Below are 19,565 nucleotides of genomic sequence, written 5' to 3' on the forward strand. Positions count from 1 at the left end.
CGCTGGAGACGCGGGCGCCCTTCCTGGCTCCCCCCGCCAGCCTCCAGCCGGTCCCCAAACTCTCCCCCTCGCCCCCCAAGACCCTCCCAGTGCCCCCCTCTCAGCCCACGCCCGCACTGCAAATGCCCACTTCCGGCAACAGCCTCCGTCCACGCCAAGCTGGCCCTGACCCTCAGCGCCACCTCAGAGCCCCGCGTGCGCCGGCCCGCCTGGAGGCCTCGAGGCGGCTCCTGGCTGCCTTGGCGACACACATCCCCCTCCCCCGGAGCCCCCTCGCCTGGACACCCGAGCTGCCGTGGCCCCGGGTCCACCCGCCTGCAGGCCGCTCTGCAGCACCCTGGGCTGAACCGGGCCTCCCCGGTCGTGTCCCGCAGGGCCTGCGCCCCTGTCCTAGGGCCCCTCAGAGGCTGACCGCGCCCACGGGCCGCAAGCAGAGCCGCCTGGTTCCAGGCCCGCCCCCCATCCCCCGACCCTGGCACTGATGTTAACCCTGAAACGGCATCCTGACGCCTGCGTCCCTCCAGTGACCCGCAGCTCCGAGAAACCGGAAGGCAGCGTCGGCCGCTCCGGGCACGGGACGAGCGCGTGAGTGGAGGACGCTGCTCGGCTTCCGGTGCCCGAGAGGGACTGGGCGTGGCCAGGGCGCGGCAGCCACTGCCCAGTGCTCCCGCCTGGTGGTGGGCTTTGCCGGCTCTGACTCCGCCAGGCGGGCAGCCGTGCCTGCCCCCCTTCCCTCCTCTCCAAGGAGGCAGCCACCAAAAGCCCCCTCAGTCCCATCCTGCAGAGCGGGCGAAGAAAAGTCAGCTGGATGCGGCCCTCGGGACCCCCAGGCAGTGCCCGAATGGGGTTCCCGAAGCCTCCGAATCCCACCTGCCAGGAGACTGGGCCACAGCTGGGCAGGTATTTTATTGGAGGTCCACAGACACAAGAGCTCCGCGCAGGGTCACAGCTTGGAGGAGGCGGCGTCGAGGGGGCAGTGAGCCCCCAGATGCTGGCAGGCCCCCGCCCCACCCTGGGAAGCTCCCATTCGAGCCCTTCTTGCGGGGTGTCAGGTCTGAGGGGCCCCGGGAGCCCGGGGGGGGCACAGGCAGGGAGGGGGGCAGCCACTCAAAGCTGGGGTGCAGCGGCACAAGAAGAAACCCAGGGGCCCCCAGGAACGGGCGGGGGGCCAGGAGGCAGAGAGGCCTGTCCGGCCTGAAGCTCGCCGCCCCCTTGACGGACGGAGCTTCCGACGGCCTCACTGCCTGGCTCAGCTTCGCGGGGCCCAGGGCGCACGCCCGGCTCTGCCCCGACCGCGGGGCCTCCGGCGTCGTGCCGGCCGTGTCTCAGGGCCGCGTGTCCCGCCGGCGTGCCTGCCGGGGCCTCAGTAGTCGGTGAGCGGGTACCGCAGGAAGATGAAGACCAAGATGATGCAGGAGGCGGCCAGCGCGGAGCTCGTGATGTTGAATAGCCGGGCCGTCTTGGCGTCCTCCACCGCCCCGTTCAGGTCGTTGAGGAGCTTCTTGTCCCGGACCTGAAGCCAGAAGGAGCAGTAAGAGCAGTAGCCAGGGCCGAGAGTGGACACACGGGCCAGGAGGGAGGGCGTGAGGGCAGAGGGCCCAGGAGACGGTGGCCCTGAGCCCGGGTCAGTTCCCGATTCCCGACCACTGCATGGGGCTACTGCCCAAGGATGTCCTTGCTGGGCGGAAATGTGCCCGGGACTTTGGGGGCGGGGCGGGGGAGGCTTGGGGCATCAGATCTGAAACTTACTCTCAGTTTACGAAACAAATAACCTGTGTTTTTCCAATCCCAAAGAATGCTCAAACCACCTCACAATTGCACTCATCTCACACGCTAGTAAAGTAATACTCAAAATTCTCCAAGCCAGGCTTCAGCAATAGGTGAACCGTGAACTTCCAGATGTTTAAGCTGGTTTTAGAAAAGGCAGAGGAACCAGAGATCAAATTGCCAACATCCGCTGGATCATCGAAAAAGCAAGAGTGTTCCAGAAAAACATCTATTTCTGCTTTATTGACTATGCCAAAGCCTGTCACTGAGTGGATCACAATAAACTGTGTAAAATTCTGAAAGAGATGGAAATACCAGATCACCTGACCTGCCTCTTGAGAAACCTGTATGCAGGTCAGGAAGCAACAGTTAGAACCAGACATGGAACAACAGACTGGTTCCAAATAGGAAAAGGAGTACATCAAGGCTGTATACTGTCACCCTGCTTATTTAACTTATATGCAGAGTACATCATGGGAAATGCTGGGCTGGAAGAAGCACAAGCTGGAATCAAGATTGCTGGAAGAAATATCAGTAATCTCAGATATGCAGATGACACCACCCTCATGGCAGAAAGTGCAGAGGAACTAAAAAAGCCTCTTGATGAAGGTGAAAGAGGAGAGTGAAAAAGTTGGCTTAAAGCTCAACATTCAGAAAACTAAGATCATGGCATCTGGTTCCATCACTTCATGGGAAATAGATAGGGAAACAGTGGAAACAGTGGCTGACTTTATTTTTTGGGCTCCAAAATCACTGCAGATGGTGATTGCAGCCATGAAATTAAAAGATGCTTACTCCTTGGAAGGAAAGTTATGACCAACCTAGATAGCATATTAAAAAGCAGAGATTTTACTTTGCCAACAAAGGTCCATCTAGTCAAGGCTATGGTTTTTCCAGTGGTCATGTCTGGATGTGGGAGTTGGACTGTGAAGAAAGCTGAGCGCTGAAGAATTGATGCTTTTGAACCATGGTGTTGGAGAAGACTCTTGAGAGTCCCTTGGACTGCAGGGAGATCCGACCAGTCCATCCTAAAGGAGATCAGTCCTGGGTGTTCATTGGGAGGACTGATGCTGAAGCTGAAACTCCAGTACTTTGGCCACCTCATGCGAAGAGTTGAGTCATTGGAAAAGACCCTGATGCTGGGAGGGATTGGGGGCAGGAGGAGAAGGGGACGACAGAGGATGAGATGGCTGGATGGCATCACCGACTCAATGCACATGAGTTTGAATAAGCTCCGTGAGTTGGTGATGGACAGGGAGGCCTGGCGTGCTACGATTCATGGGATCGCAAAGAGTCGGACACGACTGAGCGACTGAACTGAACTGAACCAGTGGTAAAGAATCCGCCTGCCAGTGCAGGAGACATCAAGACACGTGGCTTAATCCCTGGGTCGGAAAGACCCCCTGGAGGAGGGCATGGCACCCACTGTAGTATTCTTGCCTGGAGAACCCCATGAACAGAGGAGGACTGAACCCCTGGAGGGCTGTAGTTCATGGGGTCGCAAAGAGTCGGACATGACTGAGTGAGCGCACACGCAGAAGAGGTGAATATGGTAAACTCTAAACCTCTGGGGGTCTGGGTGAAGGGTATGCAGGAGTTTCTGTATCTCCTTTCTGGCAACTTTTATGTAAATCTAAAACTATTTAGGGGACTTCCCTGGTGGTCCAGTGGCCAGGACTCTACACTCCCAATGCAGAGGCCCCCGGCTGGATCCCTGGTCAGGGAGCGGGATCCCACAACGAAGAGTTCACACGCTGCAACGAAGACCCAGCACAGTCAAATAAATACATCAACAAAATAAATATTAAAAACATAAAACTATTTAAAATAACATGGATTGTTAATGCTGTTTTACGTACTTGAAAGTTGCTAAGAGGGTAGAAATTCAGTTTTCTTACTACCCCCCCAAAAAAACCCACCAAAAGGTAATTATGAGAGGTGATGGAGTGCTAACTAACTCTGTTGTAGAAGTCACTTCATGCTACACACACGTCAGATCATCACGTACACCTGAAGTGTGTTCAGTGCCACAGGTCGACTATGTGTCAATAGCACTGGGAAAATAAATGAAAGAGGAAGCTGGCCTCAGAGGACGGTTTGTGACTGGGTGATGGCCATCACAAGTGTGTCCTAACTTGACTGGTTCCACCTCATTTAAAGTTAGCTGGGATTGCCTGAGAACACACACCATGGGTGGACAAGAGGCAGCCCCCGGGGTCTCTGGGATGGGCTATTAAAGTGAAGGGGGCACTCCCCTGGTGATCCAGGGGTTGAGAATCTGCCTTCCAATGCAGGGGACGTGGGTTAGATCTCTGGTCAGGGAACTAAGACCACATGCCTGGGGCAACTCAGCCCACACACAACAAGAGAAGCCCCCGCAGTGCAGCCAGAAAGCCCGAGTGATGCAACCAAGACCCAGCACAGCCACACACATGCCCGGGTGAGAGGAGTGGCCTGGAGTCCAGTGAGTCCTGGGGAGCCGGCGGGCGGCAGCGGACCTGTTGCTAAGATCCTCTGGCTGGGAAGAAGTGTCCCTGGGGAGGTGCCCCTGGCCTCATCCAGGCCGGGTCTTAGGAGTCCCCTTTCCTCCCACCTTCTCCTTCCATCGAGCCCAGAGAGGTGCAGGTCTGAGCATACTGCAAGCAGAGTCTGGGAGGAGGAAGAAAGGGAGCGAGGAGAGAGACAAGAGAGGCAGGAAAAGAAAGTCTTTGCATCAGCAGATTGGTGGATGGGTGGATGGACGGATATATGGATGGATGAATGGGTGGATGGATGGATGTGTGGGTGGGTGGATAGATGGATGGGTGGATAGATGGATGCATGAGTGGGTGGATGGATAGATGGATGGGTGGATAGATGAATGGATGGGTGAATGGATGGAAGGATGGGTGGGTGGATGGATAGGTGGATGGGTGAATAGATGGATGGGTGCATAGATGGATGGATGGGTGAATGGGTGAGTGGATGGATGGGTGGGTGGATGGATGGATAGATGGATGGGTGGGTGTATGGACAAAAGGCAGGGGCCTGGGTTAGGCAGATAGATGGCACTGATGTCTGGCTGCCTGGAGGGTGGGTTACCCAGAAGGATGGGAGGAGGGATGGCGAGCTAACACAGGGAGACATAGATGAGCAGGAGGGTAGGAGCGTGGAGGGGTGGATGGACTTCCTGTGAACACTCAGGAAAGAACCCACAGAGCAGGGATGTTTGGGTAAAGCCCAGGAGAGCGTGGAGACGCAGTCATATGCTCACCTGCAGGGAAAACAGGTGTTTAAAGATAAACGTCCCCGGTGTAGATGCACCGAGGTCAGAGACAACCAGAGGCCAGTGTGGGGAGGGCAGAACCCAGAGGGGAGGGGAGCTTCACAGGCACTGTGCGGGACTTCATTGGCACTTTTTAGCAGAAAAATGGTAGGCTCTGGCATTTTTACTCTGGTAATTCTGGATGCTGTGTGGAGAACAGACTGCAGGGGCAGAGGCTGAACAGAAAGCAGAAAAAAGGCTCACTTAACATCCCAGGTGAGTGGTCAGGTGGGTCGTGTCAGGTCAATAGACATGAAGATGGTAAGAACTGACCTTTTTCTGGATCTATTTTGAAGATACAGCTGACAGTATTTACTGGGATCAGATGTGCAGTGTGATAAAAAAAGAAAGGAATTTGAGATGATTGCAAGGCTTTTTGATCTACTGGAATAAGGGGGTTGTAGGACACTCCAGGAGGAGAACGTTTGTGAGTGATTCAGTAGTTTGATTTTTGACGTGAAGCTAGAAATGTCTTCTAGACATAGAGCTAGATATTTTGAGCAGGTAGGTTTTGTAGAGCCTAGTTCAGGGGTGAGGTCCAGGGCAGAGATACAAATTGGAGGAGCATCAACATAAAGATGCTACTTAAAGCTATGAGACTGGACGAGAGCACCAAGGGAGTGAGTGCTGACGTCGGGAAAAGAAGGGCCAAGGACCATGCCTGGGAGCACCCCATTAGGAGATCCGGGAAGCAGGAGGCAGTCAGGAGGGGAGGCTGAGACGAGCAGGCGAGAAAAGCAGAAGGAACAGGGCTTCCCTGGTGGTCCAGTGGTTAAGAATCTGCCTTCCAATGCAGGGAACATGGGTTCGATCACTGGTTGGGGAATTAAGATCCCACATGCCGAGGGGCAACTAAGCCTGTGCTGCAAATAGAGGAGCCCATGTGCTGCAGCGAAGACCCAGAGTAGCCGCCCCCCCCGCCCAAAAAAAAAAAAAAAAAAACAGACCAGAAGAAAGCCAAAGAGAAGGGAAGGATGGCGGTGGGGGAAATGGCTGAATGGAGGAGGAATAAACATGGAGGAACGGAATGGATAAACGGATGCGTGGCCTGGGGGCAGAGAGGTCGTTGGGGAATGTTGGCTGGATGAGGGAAAGAGAAGGAAGGCCCTTCAGCAAGTGAACAGACTGATGGATGAGCAGTTGGGCCAGACAACTGAAGCAAGGAAATGAGAAAAACAGGAGGATGAGCAGGTGGATAAATGGATGGGCGGCTCTTTGATGAGCGCGTGTATTACTGGGGTGATAGACTGAGCGTGTGTGAAGGGAAGGGGGGGAAGATGGGTGGATGGGTGCATAGATGAATTGACACCAGCACAAGAGCTGACTACCTGGGTGGATATGGTGAGTAATTGGGAGAAAGGAGAAGAGGGAAGAAAGGGAGGGCGAATACACAGACGGATGAATGAGCAACTTAATTGAGAGGTGACTGAACAGGAAGCATGAATAAATGAAAGGAAGACACAGAAATGTACTGATGGTTGGCGGATGACTGGCTGGGGTGTGAGTCAGTAGATACAAGGTCATGAGGAGAAAAAAGTCGAGAGAGAAGAAGGATTGATGAATCCAAGTTTTAATGAATGAATGATTAGCTGTATTGATAGAAGGGGAGAAAGGGTGGAGAAGAGCAGAAAGGAAGGCTGTGTAGTTGGATGAGTGAATGAGTAAAGTGAGAGATGGATAGAAAGTGTGGTGAAATAGAGAGGAAGACATGAGTGAATGAACAGGCACGAGGTGATGGCTAGACGGGACCTCCCTGGTGCAGTGGTTTAGACTCCATGGTGCCAGTGCAAGGGGTTCGGGTTCAACCCCTGGTCAGGGAACTAGGATCCTGCTGCCACAGACCACGGCCAAAACATGTTTTAAAAAAGAAAGAAATAAAAGCGAAAGTAAACACGTGGGACCTGATTAAACTTAACAGCTTTTGCACAGCGAGGGAAACTAAAAGCAAGGTGAAAAGACAACCGTCAGAATGGGAGAAAATAATAGCAAATGAAACAACTGACAAAGGATTAATTTCCAACATATACGAGCAGCTCATAAAACTCAATATCAGAAAAACAAACCACCCAATCAAAAAGTGGGAAAAAGACCTAAACGGACATCTCTCCAAAGGAGACATACAGATGGCTAACAAACACATGAAAAGATGCTCAACATCGTTCATTATTCAGTTCAATTCAGTCGCTCAGTCGTGTCTGACTCTTTGAGACCCCATGAATCACAGCACGCCAGGCCTCCCTGTCCATCACCAACTCCCAGAGTTTACTCAAACTCATGTCCATGGAGTCGGTGATGCCATCCAGCCATCTCATCCTCTGTCGTCCCCTTCTCCTCCTGCCCCCAATCCCTCCCAGCATCAGGGTCTTTTCCAATGAGTCAGCTCTTCGCATGAGGTGGCCAAAGTATTGGAGTTTCAGCTTCAGCATCAGTCCTCCCAATGAACACCCAGGACTGAACTCCTTCAGGATGGACTGGTCGGATATCCTTGCAGTCCAAGGGACTCTCAAGACTTCTCCAACACCACAGTTCAAAAGCATCAATTTTTCAGCGCTCAGCTTTCTTCACAGTCCAACTCTCACATCCATACATGATCTCTGGAAAAACCATAGCCTTGACTAGACGGACCTTTGTTGGCAAAGTAATGTCCCTGCTTTTTATTATGCCTGTCTAGGTTGGTCATAACTTTCCTTCCCAGGAGTAAGTGTCTTTTAATTTCATGGCTGCAATCACCATCTGCAGTGATTTTGGAGCCCCAAAAATAAAGTCAGCCACTGTTTCCACTGTTTCCCTATCTATTTCCCATGAAGTGATGGAACCAGATGCCATGATCTTAGTTTTCTGAATGTTGAGCTTTAAGCCAACTTTTTCACTCTCCTCTTTCAGTTTCATCAAGAGACTTTTTAGCTCCTCTTCACTTTCTGCCATAAGGGTGGTGTCGTCTGCATATGACCATTGTATCTACTGCTGTGGGCAGGGATCCCTTAGAAGAAGTGGTGTAGCCATCATGGTCAACAAAAGAGTGCGAAATGCAGTACTTGGATGCAATCTCAGAAATGACGGAATGATCTCTGTTCATTTCCAAGGCAAACCATTCAATATCTCGGTAATCCAAGCCTATGCCCCAACCAGTAACACTGAGGAAGCTGAAGTTGAATGGTTCTATGTAGACCTACAAGACCTTTTAGAACTAACACCCAAAAAAGATGTCCTTTTCATTATAGGGGACTAGAATGCAAAAGTGGGAAGTCAAGAAACACCTGGAGTAACAGGCAAATTTGGCCTTGGAGTACGGAATGAAGCAGGGCAAAGGCTAATAGAGTTTTGCCAAGAGAACGCACTGGTCATAGCAAACACCCTCTTCCAACAACACAAGAGAAGACTCTACACATGGACATCACCAGATGGTCGACTCCAAAATCAGATTGATTATATTTTCTGCAGCCAAAGATGGAGAAGCTCTATACAGTCAGCAAAAACAAGACCAGGAGCTGACTGTGGCTCAGATCATGAACTCCTTATTGCCAAATTCAGACTTAAACTGAAGAAAGTAGGGAAAACCACTAGACCATTTAGGTATGACCTAAATCAAATCCCTTATGATTATATGGTAGAAGTGAGAAATAGATTTAAGGGACTAGATCTGATAGACAGAATGCCTGATGAACTATGGATGGAGGTTCATGACATTGTACAGGAGACAGGGATCAAGACCATCCCCATGGAAAACAAATGCAAAAAAGCAAAATGGCTGTCTGAGGAGGGCTTACAAATAGCTGTGAAAAGAAGAGAAGCGAAAAGCAAAGGAGAAAAGGAAAGATACTCCCATTTGAATGCAGAGTTCCAAAGAATAGCCAGGAGAGATAAGAAAGCCTTCCTCAGTGATCAGTGCAAAGAACTAGAGGAAAACAACAGAGAAATGCAAATCAAAACTACAATGAGATATCACCTCACACCAAAGTGGCCATCATCAAAAGGCTATAAACAATAAATGCTGGAGAGCATGTGGAGAAAAGGGAATGCTCTGGCACTGTTGGCAATGTAAATGATACAGCCACTGTGGAAGATGGTATGGAGATTCCTTAAAAAATTCGGAATTAAACCACCATATGATCTAGCAATCCCACTCCTAGGCATATACCCTGTGGAAACCAAAACTGAAAAAGACACATGTATCCCATTGTTCATTGCAGCACTATTTACCATAGCTAGAACATGGAAGCAACTTAGATGTCCATAGACAGATGAATGGATAAAGAAGTTGTGGTACATATACACCATGGAATATTACTCAGACATAAAAAGGAACTCATGTGAGTCAGTTCTGATGAGGTGGATGAACCTAGAGCCTACTATACAGAATGAAGTAAGTCAGAAAGAGAAAGATAAATACCGTATTCTAATGCATATATACAGAATCTAGAAAAACGGTACTGACGAATTCATTTGCAAGGCAGCAACAGAGAAACAGACAGAGAATAGACTTACGGACGTGGGGAGAGGGGAGGAGAGGGTGAGATGTAGGGCAAGAGTAACATGGAGACTTACATGGCCATGTGTAAAATAGACAGCCTACGGGAATTCTCTGTTTCGCTCAGGAAACTCAAACAGGGGCTCTGTACCAACCTAGAGGGGTGGGCTGGGGAGGGAGATGGGAGGGAGGTTCAGAAGGGAGGGGATATATGTATACCTATGGCTGATTCATGTTGAGGTTTGGCAGAAAAACAACAAAATTCTGTAAAGCAATTATCCTTCAATTAAAAAATAAATTAGTTAAAAAAAAAAGGGTGATGACTACAGAAAGAGGAGTGTAATGAGTCAAAGGATCTAAGAAAGGAACTTGATGGTGACCTCAGGGAAGTTACCTTGTACCTCTGTGCCCCCATTTCCTCATCTGTAGTTAACTGCACCAATCTCATAGGGTTTTGCTACCTCTAAATAAAATATTACATCTAATTAAAGAATGAGACATGCTTAGAAGGGTGCCTGGAATATATAAGCTCAATGAATAACTATTGCTGTTTAGTGGTTATTGGTATTTGCCGTCTTTTTGTTACTACTATGATTGCTATTAATGAGTAAGGGGGGAAACAGATGAATCCAGGGAAGAAAAAAGATGAGATGGAGAGAGCCGGCTGGGTGGATAGAGTAACAGTGATGGATGAGGTTGGGGGATAAACAGCGGGAGGAAAGGAAGAAAGAAATGACAGGAGGAACATGAGTTTAATGAGGAAGCGGATCAGTGAATCTAGGGATGGTTGGCAGCATGGAAGAGAAATTCTGGAAGGAAGGGAGACGAATATATGAATTTATAGAGAGAAAATGGACGGGTAGAGAGTTGAAAGGGTGGAAACACGAGTGCATGCGTTGGTGGGTGGACGAGGTGAGTGAGGGTCTTTTCCTCGCAGACCTGTCCCTTCTGCAGCCTCCTTCCCCATCTATAAATGGCACCTTCGTTCTCTCAATACATCAGATGAATATCCTTTGAGCTCCCTGGCGGCTCAGAGGTAAAGGATCTGCTTGCAATGCAGGAGACACAGGTTCCATCCCTGGGTCGGGAAGATCCCCTGGAGAAGGAAATGGCACCCCACTCCAGTATTCTTGCCTGGGAAACCCCATGGACAGAGGAGCCTCGTGGGCTACAGTCTGTGGGGTCGCAGAGAGTCGGACACGACTGAGCAACTCAACAGCAGCAGCCTTTGGCTCGTCTCTCTTTTCTCTCACCTCATGTCCAATCCACCAGGATCGTCTACTGACTTTCCCTTCAAAATACAGGACCCGCTTCCACTCTCCGCTCCCACCCTCTGAACCAAGACTTGACTGAGGCAACAGCCTTGATCGGGTCCCAGCTCCCCAACACTTTAAGTCCTTATGGGCTATCTCCCCCAGTAATAAGGACAATCATTTTTAACACAAGCCACATAATGTTGACTCTTCATTTAAAATTCATCCAAGATTTCACTCAAAGCAAAACAAAATCCTACTGGGGCAGACACGATGCACGTGGCCTGGCCCCATACACCCCCCGCTCTGGACCCAGCTCCAAGGCTCACCCCCATGCCGGCCATGCTGGTCCCTGAACCTGGCTTTGCCTCGGGGCTTTTGTAATACCCAGTCTGTTTTCCTGGAATCTGCTTTCCTGGATGCATTTATGGCTACTGCATGAATTCATTCAGGTTTATACACAAATATCATCTCATCAAAGAGGCCTTCCTTGCTCACTGTATATAAAATAGCACCCCATATGTCCTTGATGATGTTTCATTTATTCTTCATAGCTAGCATCACTACCTGACTCACATAAGCCTAAGTTTTATTACTGTCTGACTCCCGATCAGGAGGAAAGCTCTTCTGGACAGGGACCATGTGTTGCTTGTCACTTACTAGGCACTAAACATTATTTATTACTCATGGGACAAATGGATGGAGAGTGAAAGGATGATGAAGCGTTTGAATGAACTAATGAGTGGGTGATTGACTAGAAGAGTTTAATGAATGGATATGGTGGTTATATACAGGTCAGGGAGGGAAGGGGTGGAAGAAGGTGACAGGTACGATAATCGATGTGGGCAAATGAATACATACACAGATGCAGGGAAAATGGGAGATGAAGGTGTCAAGGGGAGATGGTGGAGAAGAAAAGAGATGAAATGCATCCATGAAGGTGTGTGGGCCACCTAGACAGAAAGAGCTGATGGGTGGACCGGGTGGTTGGTGGGGTCGGGGGAAGAGCTGAAGAAAGTGTGTTAGACAGTGTGGATGGAGGAGTTAATGGGAGGCTAGAGGAAGGTGTGGGGTGAGCAAATGGGTAGGAGAAAAGAGAAGAAAGCGAAGGTGAGAGTGGGTCGTGCGGAGCCCTGAGTGCTAGGAGGAGGGGCCAGACTCCTCCCAACCAAGAAGTGGGGCTGGGGGTCGTCGTGAGCTGCTCAAGCAGACAAGCAGATGGCGCAGACAGAGCGGCTCCTGTCTGGCCACCCCCGCCCCCCGCCACAGCACAGGCCGTGACCCCAGGCTCCCGTCCGTCCTGCCCACACGGACCTGACCGCGCCTGGGGCGGGGGCCGTGGGGACAGACAGGGCAGTGGGGACACGGCAGGCCATCCTGCCCCTGGCGCTCCCGGGATGCTGTTTTGTTTGGCCGCGTTCTGCGAGTAGAGAAGGGGATGGGCTCAGTGACGCGGGATCAGCGCTCGGAGGGATCCAGGAGTCCAGCCAACGCCTCCTGACCCCAAGGCCGTGAGGTGCCCTTGCAAGTGCCCATGACTGGCTGCAAACAGTGTCTGGAGTGGCAGGCCAGGAGACGTGCAGCTGGATGGACAGATGGCCGAACTCCCGGGTGCGGGAGCCCGGGCCAGCAGGTCCGCCCTCCCCTCTGCCGGGGACAGAGGGGGCTTGCCTTGCTGGCTGCCCATGCCCCCACCCCCCAGTAAGCCCCACGCCTCTGCCCTGAGAGCCCCCAGGGAAGACGTAGGGGAGCGCCCGGCTGGAGGCACTGTGGGGCCCCTACTGCCTCTCAGAAGCACCATCTCCCACCCCCTACCCCAGCACGGAGCCTTGCATTCAGTTCAGAAACCTGTGACCTACCTACAACCCACGGCAGATGGACCTGCCCAGGGCCCGCCGGCGCCCACAGGAGCTTCACAGCCGTGCCCGGGTCCACGGGCTGCTGGCGGGACTGGCAGGAGGGCCCCGGAGGCAGAGCTGAGGCTGGGGGTGCTTCTGCCGGATTCCCGGGGACCTCCTTCCCTTTGCTGCCTCTGCAGCACACAAGCACACTCACGCACACACAGTTGTACACACGTGCATAGACACACTCATACATTCACACATCCACACATAGTTACATGCACATGCCCGCTGATACCTATATGCACACATACACAGAACACACAATTACACACACATGCACACTCACACCCTCATACAAATACACATGCATTCTCACGCCTGCACAGCTCAAGCATACACATACACACATGCTCACACCTATATGCATGCACGCACTCTTGCACACATACTCATGCCCTCGTGCGCACTCGCACGTACCCACACACACACACACTCACGGGACACAGTTCCTGTCTGATGGAGCCCAGGGCTGGATACACTAGCCTGGAGATGAACGGGTGAGCAGCAGGGGTGATGGAGGCCCTGAGGATGAGTCAGGAGGCGGGAAGGCCAGGTGGCCAGGCTGTGTGACGCTGGGGCAGGGACGGGTGGGGGTGCTCCATGCTCAGAGCAGCAAGAAGAGCTGTCCCAGCCTCCATCCCCCTGGTGCCAGCCCGCAACCCCCCATGTTCCCCCTCCCCACCCCCGCCTCGGGCAGCTGCAATCAGGGAAATGCACCTGGCCCCGGACACTCAAATCTGGGCCCAGGAAAAGGGATGACCTGGCGAGACGAGAGCCCAGCCCTTGGGGAGGCCGGAGGAGAGAGGGAGGCCCGGGTCTCCCTCCACCCCTCCGCGGGTTGGGCTCCAGCAGCCCCAGGCTCTTGGGTCCTGACACACCCGCGGGGATCTCCAGACCCCAAGTGTGAGTCGACCACAGCTCTCCCCTGTCCTGGCCCATTTCTCTCCACTGCACCCTCGAGGGTGGGGAGCGGGGGACGGGGGTATCCTGTCTGCTCCTCTCCGGCCAGCTCCCATCACAGCAGTGAGGGAGGGCCTTCTGAGTCGTGCACACCCAGAGTGTGGGGTCAGGCTGCATGGGACACACTCAGGTCTCCCTGCCCCGGCCTCCCTGCCCCACTCCTCCAGGATGGGTCACTGGAAACCGTGTGAGGGGGGCAGCTCCCCACGTGACTGTCACAGCCCCCCTCGAGTGCCTGCCTGGCATCAGGCTCCCTGTGCGCGGCTGGGACAAGGTTTCCAGCAGTGACGTCAGCCCTCCTCCTGTCGACAGGGGAAGGATTCCAAGCTCTCTTCACCTCCACGCTGGCTCCATCCCAATGCCCAGGGGCAGCTGCAGCCAGGCCTAATTCCCAGTCCCCGCCCAGGGGACAGGACACTGAGGTCCCCACCTCAGAGGCCAAACTGGCCACGCAGAGACCCTCACCCCGAGGACGCTGAGCCCTGCCAGGACACCCTGGAAGGTTCCCCAGCTCAGGACGGGATGGGCAGGCCCTCTGCTGTCCTGAGCTACCTGGCCAACCTCTGCATCTCCCTAGGTCCCGCACCCTCTCCGCTACACCTGCTGCACCCACGGGCTCCTCTGTGAGGGAGGGGGGCCAGTACCGCCCCCCGGCTCTCCAGACCCCCCGGGCCCCTGCTCCACCCTTCCGGCTCACCTTGAGGGAGTAGGCCAGGGCGATGAAGCCCAGGCAGCAGAAGTTGAGGTAGACGAAGTTGAATATGGACCACAGGTAATAGTCGTTCACCTCCGTGGTGTCTGGGTAGACCTCGATGACGGTTGCGGGGTTCGTCATGGTCTTCTTCTCCGCCAGGTGCTTGCAGGCCGGGGGGGCGCCAGCAGCCCGCACGCTGTCTGTCTTGCTGCTCTTGGACTCCATGGGGAACAGAGTGGGCGCCATGGGGGGCGAGGCCGAGGGCTCGGGGGCCGGGGCCGCCGGAGCCTGCAGAGCTGGGGGCTTGGACACGCAGGCGAAGCAGCCCTTGGGCGAACCTGCTGGGGGCCTTGGGATCCAGAAGGCCCCGTCCAGGGGGACTCGGGCTTCCTGGGCGCCGTCCGTGGTGCTGGCCGGGGCTCCCAGCGGGGCTGGGCACTGGCCGGGGCCCTGGGCCTGCAGGGAGGGGGAGATGAAGAATGAGCTGGGTCCTCATCACCCTATGGGCCCAACTTGGCCCCTACAGACTCCCCCTGCAGTCTCATAAACAGCTCCAGGGACGTGGAAATCCCACAGGGGCAGCCAGCTGCCGGCCAACCACCTGCCTTCCCCACCCCCACCCACGCCAAAGCCCTCCGAGCAGCCTTGGCAGGGACCGCGGGGGCTTCCCGTCACTTCTTCGTCTGCACACAAACATTCACGCACTGACACACAACAGCAACACCCCCCCGCCCCCGCCACCCCAGCACCCCGACTGACAGGCTCTTGCAGTGAACACAGCAAGCAGCACCCAGACACGGCGCACACACAGGGCACGCACGCCCACAATGACACGGCCTCCGCCAGGCTCTGCCCAGCACCTGCACGCTGGCACACGCTGAGGCTTGGGCCACAAACGCCAGCACCGCCGCCCGGCTCTCCAGACACCAGCACACCCTGTGCACTCGGAGAGGCCGCCAGGTAAACAAGCCCGCACTGTGACCCTCACACACACCGCGCCACAGGCCCCGACACAGTCGCAGAAGGATGAACCCGCCGCCCGCGGGGGCTCCGAACTCGCGCGCATCGCCCCGGCCCCCCGACCCGGCCCGGAGCGGCGCTGGGACCCCAAGCGCGCGCACTCGCCGGGTGCCAGGAGCAGACGCACAGCGACACTCTACGAAACGAGCCCTCTCAGACCACGCGCCCTCGCCCCGCGCCGCCCCGGGGGTCGGGCAGCCGGGACCCCGCCGCGCCCGCCACCGCCCGGCCCCCGCGGCCCCCAGCCCGGCCCAGGTCTGCCGCAGCCGCCGCCGGGAAGGCGCGCGCTCACCTACTGGCGACTCCTTGGCGGCCGGGCCCGACCCTGCTCTCGCTGCGCGCGTCCTTCCGCCGTCCCGCCGGTGGCTTGCTGTCCCGCCGCTCCGCGTCCCGGCGGCCAGACCTCGGAGCGGGGAGCGCGCGGGGCGGCGCGGGGAGGGGCGCGGACTGGCAGCGCTGCTCCTCAGCCGCCTGCGCGCCCTCCGCAGCGCCAGGACCGGCCGGCGGCTGCAGCCCAAGCCTGACTCACGGCGGCGGCGGCGGCGGGCGCAGCCACCTCCCCGCCTCCTCCCGCCGGTGGGGTGGGCGCTGAGGGCGCCGGCCGAAGCGGCGACCCTCGCGGGCGGGCAGAGCTGGGCAGGGATGGGCTGTCCCGCAGCGCCCAGCCCCGGTGCCCGCGCCACCCTCCTGCGTCTCCCGAACCCCACCCAGCTCCCTGCCACCTCCCTCTGGCTGAGCCCCCAGCCCCTCGCCGAGCTCCCCACCTGTCTCCCCCGGGAGAGCCCCTTCCCCTTCTGTGCTCCCCGCTGCCTCCCGCCGCAGCTCCCAGGACCCTTCCCCTCTGTGCTGCCCCTTCTCTGCCCGGTGAGCTTCCTGCTCCACCGGCTCTCTCTGCGTCTCAGCCTTTGCCCCCACACACCTAGTCCCAGGCCCGGTGGGCGTCTGGGCCTCCCCAAGCCCTCTGCCCAGAGACCCCAGGGGCCCCCAGCCTGTCCTCACCAAGTCAGTCCTCACGTCTAGCCAGACTCCTGTCTGCACGCCTGTCCCCACAGGACCCCGCTCCTATCCAAGCCCCCACAAGGGCCCTGGTTCCTCGTGAGTCTCGGGCCCCTCCCAGGCCTGGGGCCCCCAGCTGCAGTCCTTCCCTGAGCAGGGTGCCCCCCACCAGGCCGCCACCCGAGCCCCTGCTCTGCACAGTCTCCCCCTGACCCGGGCCCGGGACTCCGTCCTTCCTGAGCCCGCCCCCACCGAGTTCCTGCCCCCACTTTCCCCCAGATCTGAACTCACGCTCCCCAAACCCAGAGCCCTGCCTGGGCCCAGGTAACGCGGCTCCCTCATGAAGCCTAGTCTTGGAGACTGCGACCCCTCAGCTGATGGGCCTCTGCCCCTGCGGCCGGGTGTCCTTTCCCAGGCCCTGTGACACTTGTCCCCTGGAGCTCAGGCCCCCCACCTGCCCAAGCCGCCCTGCAGGCTCCATCGCCCTCATCCCCCTCCCAGGCCCCCAGCCCCGTCTACCCCGCCTCCCTCCCATTCTCTCTGACACTTGCCCCACATGGCTTGCCCTTCCTGCAGTCGTCCCAACAACACCCTTGCCCTGGGGAAGCCCCGGCCCCCTCCTCGCCCTGCAGGGCCCTCCTGAGCGGTCCTCCTCTCAGCAGCGGCCCCTCCCTCCACCCCTCCCCATGAAGCTGCCCTCCCTGTGGCAGCCTGGCCCCTCCCTCCAGCCCCTGTTCCCCCCACAGGCTGCGCTCAAGCCCTTCCTCCTGTGAAGGCTGCTTCTGCTCTGACCGGCTCAACCCACACCTCCCTTGTCTCCAGGACCCCCTCTCCTCCCAGCCTGGGTCCTTCCAGGACCCCCTCTCCTCCCCTTCTCAGACTCCTGGCCCGCCTGTGCCAGGCCCTCTCTGAAGCCCCTTCTCTCGAGAACCCCTGCACACACTGAGCCCGAGCCCTTGTCTGCAGCCTCCTCCCTGGCCAGGCCGCCTCTCGTGTCCAGGCCCTCCGCTCCCCTGCTCAGCCCCCAGCCCTCTGACCCCTGGCCTGGCCTTGGTTGGGGCTGATCAGGAACCCAGGAAGAGCTGGCTTTAAAGATGCTGCTAAAACCCCCTTCCAGGGGGCGGGGTCCTGGAGCAACGCCCCGCCCCTGCCCGACCACACCCTCGGCTGGCCCAGGCCCACAGGTGAGAGGGTGATGGGACTTCTGGGGAGCCGGGTTCAGTTCTCCCCTCACCCATCCGCCACCGCCCTCTTTCCAAGGGCCTGGCCCAGGGGTGGCCAGATCCGTCTCAGGTGGCGCCTGACCTAAGGGGCCCGTTGAGCCTGTGTGTGGCCTGGGAACCTGGTCTCCCTGGCGTGCCAGCTGGCCTCCCTGGGCCAGGCGCTGCCCAGGGCTGTGCAGGCTGCAAGGCCGACGGGCTGGCCTGCCCGAGTCCAGCTGGTCCTTGGGCGTGGGAGAGGGTGCCAGGCCCACAGGGGTCTGCTCCTGGTCACTGGGTGGAGCTGGGCTGCCTCTCCCCACTCCAACCACCCTGCCCCCACCCCAGCCCACTTCCCGGGATGCATCATCCCACAGGGCCTTCACCGCAGCAGCTGAGGGAAGGCGCTGGACTCAGGTCAGCTCCTGAGAGCTCAGCCCGAGACTGGGTGTCCTCCAGCCAGGACGTGTCCACTGGAGCCCGCTGGGCTGGCGCAGGGCAGGGCCGAGCCAGCCAGAGTGAGGGCCGGCGTTTGGAGCGGAACGCCAGGCCCTGTGCTGGGCTCCTCCTGGTGTCCGTCAGGCCTGCGGCCAGGAGTACCCAGCTGTCACCTACCTTCCTGGGACAGAGACTCGAGGCTCAGGGTCGGGTCACAGAAGCTGGGTCCGAGCCCAGAGTCAGACTCCAGGGGCCAGAGAAGCCCGGCCAGTTGGGTGGAGCCGACTCCAGGCAGGACACGGGTGCCCTGCCGGCCTGGGTTGGGAGCTGGGGGCTCAGCCTGCGCTAACAACCCATGTGGCATTCGGGGGTCACGTCCCTGTGTCCCAGAGGCGAGGAGACGCGGCCCCCACCCCGCAGACCCGACAGCCTTCAGCCGAGAGTCTCAGTGAGCGAGGCAGGTGGAGGAGGGGGCCCCTGCCAGCCTGGGGGGGTGGGAGGCTTTGAGGACAGAGAGGCCCCGCACGGTCAAGGGGCAGGGGCCGTGAGGGCCGGGCGGCCTCCTCCCTGGCAGCTCCGCCCTGCAGGCTCTCAGGTCACTGGCGCTGATGACCGTCTCCCAGGAGCCCTGCAGAGCTCTGCCCGCTCCTGGCTCGAATTTCAGGTGCAGAGAACACTGGGCATGTGTTCACGATCCCTCCTGCAATTCTGGAAGAGGCCGGGTCCTGCTAGGGCCCGGCTCTGGGGTACGGTCTCCAGGCTCCCTGGGGCCAGGCCGGTGACAGCTACAGCTCTGCCGGCTGAGAACAAACGTCACATCAGACCCCGACCCCGGCGGGAGGATGGGCTCCAAGCAGGGTCCAGAGTTACCCATCCCAGAGGCATCTGCCCCACCGCCAAGCATTCAGAAACTCCTATTCATCCCTCTAAACCTCCTGGCTCTGCAACTGCTCTGACCGACCCCCACCCCCTCTAGCGAACAGGCCAGACCAGCCTGAGGGGACGCTGGTGTTGGATCCCTGGGCCCTGCCAGCCCAGGGTCCCAGGCTGGCCTGCTCCAGCCCTGGCAGGGCTTACTCACGGAGACACTGCTTCCCCGGGCTGGCGAGGAGGCCCAGGAGGGAGGCAGGCTGCCCAGGCGCCACCCGTCCCATCAGGCTCCTCCTAAGGCCCGTCAGGGGTGCAGGGGGCTCGGGGAACACTGGGGGCCCCGCTGCTGGTGGAACACTTGCTAAGGAAGTGTGGCGGGCACTCGCCTGGACCTGAAAACCGTGCCTTGGTGCAGGCGCTCCCAACAGAGGCCCCGAGCTAGGCCCACCTCACTGGTCACTGCGCTGGGCCCCCCACGAGCTAGCACCCCCAGCAGCAGAATCTCAGCCACGAGGCTGGGAAGGAGGCGAAAGTGTCCGGGTCCGGGCCTGGCCTGGGCTCTGGGCGCCCCAGGCTGAGCCCGCCCTCCCTTTGAGGCGAGCGCAGGGCCGCTTGCTCGCGCCAGCTCCTCGCCCGCCTCCACAGGGAGCGTGCCCTCCCCACCGGGCACAAAAGACGCCAACACACGGGCA

At 57.4% G+C, this 19,565-nt stretch overlaps 1 protein-coding gene across 3 annotated transcripts; it reads right to left on the minus strand.

The window, feature by feature from the left end:
• Nucleotides 1-887: 887 nt before the first annotated feature.
• On the minus strand, nucleotides 888-16,345 carry IFITM10 (interferon induced transmembrane protein 10). 3 transcript variants are annotated; one of them, XM_043452565.1, is made up of 3 exons: nucleotides 15,667-16,345; nucleotides 14,354-14,806; nucleotides 888-1,513 (listed from the first exon to the last, which is right to left on the minus strand). In XM_043452565.1, the coding sequence occupies exons 2-3, from the start codon at nucleotides 14,594-14,596 to the stop codon at nucleotides 1,364-1,366; spliced, it is 393 nt and encodes a 130-aa protein (XP_043308500.1). In that variant the 5' UTR covers nucleotides 14,597-14,806; nucleotides 15,667-16,345; the 3' UTR covers nucleotides 888-1,363. The 3 variants fall into 3 exon arrangements, with proteins under 3 accessions (XP_043308500.1, XP_043308502.1, XP_043308501.1); XM_043452567.1 differs by having other exon boundaries at nucleotides 15,663-15,800; XM_043452566.1 differs by lacking the exon at nucleotides 15,667-16,345 and adding an exon at nucleotides 15,345-15,430.
• Between the last annotated feature and the right edge of the window lie 3,220 nt (nucleotides 16,346-19,565).

The sequence above is a fragment of the Cervus canadensis genome, chromosome 29 (assembly GCF_019320065.1).
Source record: "Cervus canadensis isolate Bull #8, Minnesota chromosome 29, ASM1932006v1, whole genome shotgun sequence".
Lineage (NCBI taxonomy): Eukaryota > Metazoa > Chordata > Mammalia > Artiodactyla > Cervidae > Cervus > Cervus canadensis.